Consider the following 1,652-nt stretch of genomic DNA (forward strand, 5'->3'; position numbering starts at 1 on the left):
ACGCGGATGTAGCGTACATGAAATTAGAACCATCAAGCTAAAGCCTTATCTACGGGAGTATCCTACGTGTGAAACTCTTTCTATCTTAAAACTATTCACATTAATATACAATGTGTGCGAGTAATCATTGACACATGTTTACTTATAGTTAATGAGAACTCCATGTTCTCTCTGACGCTATACTAAAAAACAATTCAACTCTTTGACCTTGATTCTTTTAAAAGCGTAAACGATTTCGTACTCATCGAGCCTTTGATATCACATATGCGGTTTATGTTAATATTCATGACTTTTTGTTGAACGAAATAATTTCTTGTGTTTCCCGAATATCTTGACCATTGGATACACACTGTGGTTTCGATTCACCCGATGAACTTGAATCGCTTCGCCTGCATTGTGGTTTATTCGCAAAATTACTCTATGAATCGAGTATAAAATTTACATCGTCTCGCAACGAATGTTATACCGATGTTTTCTTTCAAGCGGAAATCAAATGAATGCCTGGCTCACAATGGCAATTTCGCGCCATATCTCCTCGCGACCAACGCGGTTCCAGTTCGCGTGTTCTCTTAATTAACGTAAAAAAAGAAAGCAGTTCAAGTTGTCAGGCAGCTGGAGTTGAAGCAGGAGCTTCGTTGCGATTGCTGACGCACGTAGTCCTGAACGTTGAATTTCGTCTCATCAGGATTGTCGCTTTTTCTAGCCTTTAACTCCCTGAAAACAAGCGGTATCGTTTAGTTCCATCAATTTTATCCAGCTTTAATCTTCCTTTTATAAATACATGAAACATTTTCTAAGCTCAAATAACTTTTATTTTAACTCGTCCATCTTTTATTTGTTTTTGAGTTTAAAAACTTCCAATTTCAAAGATACATGAAAAAAATTGAAGTTAAAAAAAACGTTGACGTGAAATTGATTAAAAATCAGTGCAGTTTCAAGCATTGTTTGTTCAAGCATTGTTTATTCAAGCATTGTTCGTTCACACTATATGTAGATTCGATTTTGTCGAGACCGTACCGAGCAACAGCGAGAAATGCCAATTCGACATTGAGGCCAGTCTTGGCAGACGTTTCCATGAACGGCACTTTGTACTCCTGCGCTAATCGCTCGCCGTCTTCCCGCTTAACAGCACGCTCCGTCCCACAGTCAGACTTGTTACCTATGATTTAATACAGCGACGAGAAGATAAATTATCATAAAATATCACCAACTTTTCCACGATAAAGTTAACAGCATTCTCAATCGTTGCGATCTCGACTGCCTATGAGCAATTAAAGTCAATTTACGTGAGGCAGAAATCCACACGAAATATATTCGGAATATTGGATTTGGAATTGAAAATTGAAAATTACACATAAAACTACGAATGATCGATAATATTCATATTCTTTTTGTACTTATAACGAATGCATTTTCTGGCCGAACGTGAGTTCGTAAAGATTGATCTTAATTGCTTTCCGAAGCAGTCCAAATTGCATTAAACAGAAACGCTACTAGTTGAACTCAATCCTTCCAGAAACCTGGATTGTTATATATATATATATATATATATATATATATATATATATATAATTTTAATTAGTAGTATACGTATAGTAGTTATATATACTGTGTCGGAGGTAGTACGACGTAACTAAATTAAATAACGTCGT

The 1,652-nt window shown here is 36.1% G+C and overlaps 1 protein-coding gene across 1 annotated transcript in view; it reads right to left on the reverse strand.

Annotated features, from left to right (window-relative positions):
* Positions 1 to 596: 596 nt before the first annotated feature.
* Positions 597 to 1,652, reverse strand: part of LOC105626627 (ras-related protein Rab-37) — a 77,804-nt gene continuing 76,748 nt past the window's right edge. The window contains exons 5-6 of the mRNA XM_012207920.1: positions 1,018 to 1,168; positions 597 to 714 (exon numbers count right to left, since the gene is read on the reverse strand). Coding sequence (XP_012063310.1) covers positions 597 to 714; positions 1,018 to 1,168 — 269 coding nt within the window. The remainder of the gene's footprint in view (positions 715 to 1,017; positions 1,169 to 1,652) is intronic.

Source organism: Atta cephalotes (genome assembly GCF_000143395.1).
Source record: "Atta cephalotes unplaced genomic scaffold scaffold00005, whole genome shotgun sequence".
Taxonomy (NCBI): domain Eukaryota; kingdom Metazoa; phylum Arthropoda; class Insecta; order Hymenoptera; family Formicidae; genus Atta; species Atta cephalotes.